General features: G+C 41.2%; 1 protein-coding gene across 1 annotated transcript; it reads left to right on the plus strand.

Moving 5' to 3' along the window:
- The first annotated feature begins 717 nt into the window (after positions 1–717).
- On the plus strand, positions 718–1,838 carry LOC100730888 (olfactory receptor 51G2-like). The gene has a single exon (XM_003465374.4). It carries the CDS (start codon positions 828–830, stop codon positions 1,803–1,805), a length of 978 nt encoding a protein of 325 aa, XP_003465422.4. The 5' UTR covers positions 718–827; the 3' UTR covers positions 1,806–1,838.
- Positions 1,839–2,747: the final 909 nt, after the last annotated feature.

A 2,747-nucleotide genomic window follows, 5' to 3' on the forward strand; every position in this document is an offset into this window, starting at 1 on the left:
ACAGACCTCAGCCAGGACCAGTGATTCATAGAGGTTCGCTTACTATGAATGAGTTACTGTTGCCAGGCAAGGGGCCTAGGCCTAAGACAGACTCACAGATAAACATAGAAAGCCAATTAGTTAATTTTAAATCCTGTCAGAGATACTTTGTAGTGATCTCCAACATGTGAATACCTTTATATGTGCTCACACAGTGAGTCCACGTGTTAAGGGAAATTGGTCTGTTTTGCATTATTTTACTTATGAAAAGTACACCTCTGGAAAATTCTTATATTCACTGAATTGAAAAGCCTGCATTTTTGTGTGTGTATGTTTGTGAGGGAATCAAACTCAGGAAATTTAGGTTAAATTTCATCTTGGGGCTCTTGAACCAAGCTTATTGAATCCAAAAGATTATTTCTAAGCATTACACAAATATACTTTCATATAAATATTATTTTTGAACCTAGAGAATACTGGGTTAAATTTAAGTCTATAAAATCTTTGGATGGTGCATTTATGTAATCTTAGAATTGTGGGAAGTTGACGCAAAAGGATCACAAAATCAAGCCCAATCTATAAAATTTAGTAAATAGGATAATCCTGTCAGAAATTTTCAAACAAACAAAAAGAACAGGATAGAGCCGAGGACAAGGTGAAGGCTGTGGACTAAATCCTCAATACTACAAACAAATTAAGAAAACCATATCGAAACAAATAACAACAAAAAATATAGAAAACCATTTTAGAAGCCACTGGGAAGCCTTTGTAATTTGCACAGTGATGGTCTACACTTGCTCTAACTCAGCAGCTCATCTGAGGCTGGGTCTGTGTTTCTGCAGGGAACAATGACTCCCAGGAACATCATGCCTTGCTCCAACCACACTGGCACCTCCTTCTTCCTCAAGGGCCTTCCAGGCCTGGAGGATGTGCATGTCTGGATCTCCATACCTCTGTGTGCCATGTATGTGGCGTCTCTGGCAGGGAACAGCCTGATCCTGTGGGTGGTGAGCTCAGAGCCTTCCCTTCACCAGCCCATGTACTACTTTCTATCCATGCTGGCAATGACTGACCTGGGCCTGTCTGCTTCCACACTGCCCAGCATGCTCTCCATCTACATGCTGGGTGTCAGAGAAGTGGCGGTGGACGTGTGCCTGGCCCAGCTCTTCTTCATCCATACATTCTCCATCATGGAGTCCTCTGTGCTGCTGACCATGGCCTTTGACCGTTTTGTGGCAATCTGCAACCCTCTGCACTATGGCACCATCCTAACGAACTCCCGCATTGCCACCCTGGGTTTGGCCATTGTGGTGCGAAGTGTTTGTCTGCACATCCCGGCCCCTGTCATGTTGAAGAAACTGCCTTACTGCTGGGACCACCTGCTATCCCACTCCTACTGCCTGCACCCGGATGTCATGAAGCTGGCCTGTGCTGACACCCGTGTCAACAGCGCCTATGGCCTGTTTGTGGTCATCTCCACTCTGGGTTTGGACTCGGTGCTCATTGTCCTCTCTTATTTGCTGATCCTCCAGACAGTGCTGTCCATCGCCTCCAAGACTGAGCGCCTCAAAGCCCTCAACACCTGTGTCTCACACATCTGTGCTGTGCTGCTCTTTTACACACCTATGATCGGCCTCTCCATGATTCACAGATTTGGGAAGCGAGCGTTCCCCTGCATCAGCATTTTGCTTTCTTATCTCCATTTTCTTGTACCTCCAGTGCTCAATCCAGTTGTTTACACCATTAAGACCAAACAGATTCGATGGAGGATGGCACGCATCTTCTGGTCCCGAGAATCTAGTGTCAGAGACACTCAGGGTCATTAAAACTTTGGTGAAGAAAGAAAAGGAAGAGGGGATTATAGCCATGATGCTGTTTCAGAGCACTGAACACATAAGGAGTTAAACAGTGAGCAGGAGAATGTAAGAAAGAGGCACAAGCTGTCTCCTTGTGTCTTCTGCATAAAATTCATCCTGAGAAAGAATGACCAACATTGTCCTTTTCTTAGTTTTCATTAAACAGATTTGGACCAGACAGCAACCATGTTCAACATACTATTCCAGCATCTAGAAATAGAAATATAAAGATATTGTCTTTATTTTTAAGAAAGGTACATAAAATTAAAGACTTGTCAAGGCAAGTGTAATTGTCACGGAAAAAAAAAAAAGTCTGAAATCAGTTTAACAGCTCTAGAGTGGGGGAAATGTTAAAATAATGCCTTGTCGTAGAATCTAGGAAAAGCCATTTTTTGATAATACGATTATGAAAAAGTTTATGATCCCGTGATATTAGAGGTATCTTGAAAAATCTCCACCTTAGTATACTATTCATCATTTCAGCTAGTGTTCTCTTTTGCAAGTTGCACCTATGCTCCAGATTATGATGCTTTCCATATATTAGACCGACGGTTTAGTTACTGCATAAAACAATGAATGTGTGACCGGGTTACTCACCTGGGGAAGGATAGTGGGAATAGTAAAACACATATGAGAGAGTGTAATGTAAAATAACAAAATACCTAGGAATAATTTAACCAAATAAGTGAAATGTTTGTGTACAGAAAATTATAAAACATCCCTGAAGTGCATTTAACAAGACTAAGAAAATGGAAAAAATGTTTTATATACTTGCACGTAAAGACTCGATATTCATAAAATGTCAGTGTTACCCAGAGTAATATACAGGTTTAGTGTAATTTTACCAAAATTCCATCAACAGTTATTAGATTTCATAAATGGATACACAATCCACAGTTTAAGTTAATTTGT

The sequence above is a fragment of the Cavia porcellus genome, unplaced genomic scaffold, assembly GCF_034190915.1.
Source record: "Cavia porcellus strain 051 isolate PalLab524CR breed Dunkin Hartley unplaced genomic scaffold, mCavPor4.1 scaffold_9, whole genome shotgun sequence".
In the NCBI taxonomy this organism is placed as follows: domain Eukaryota; kingdom Metazoa; phylum Chordata; class Mammalia; order Rodentia; family Caviidae; genus Cavia; species Cavia porcellus.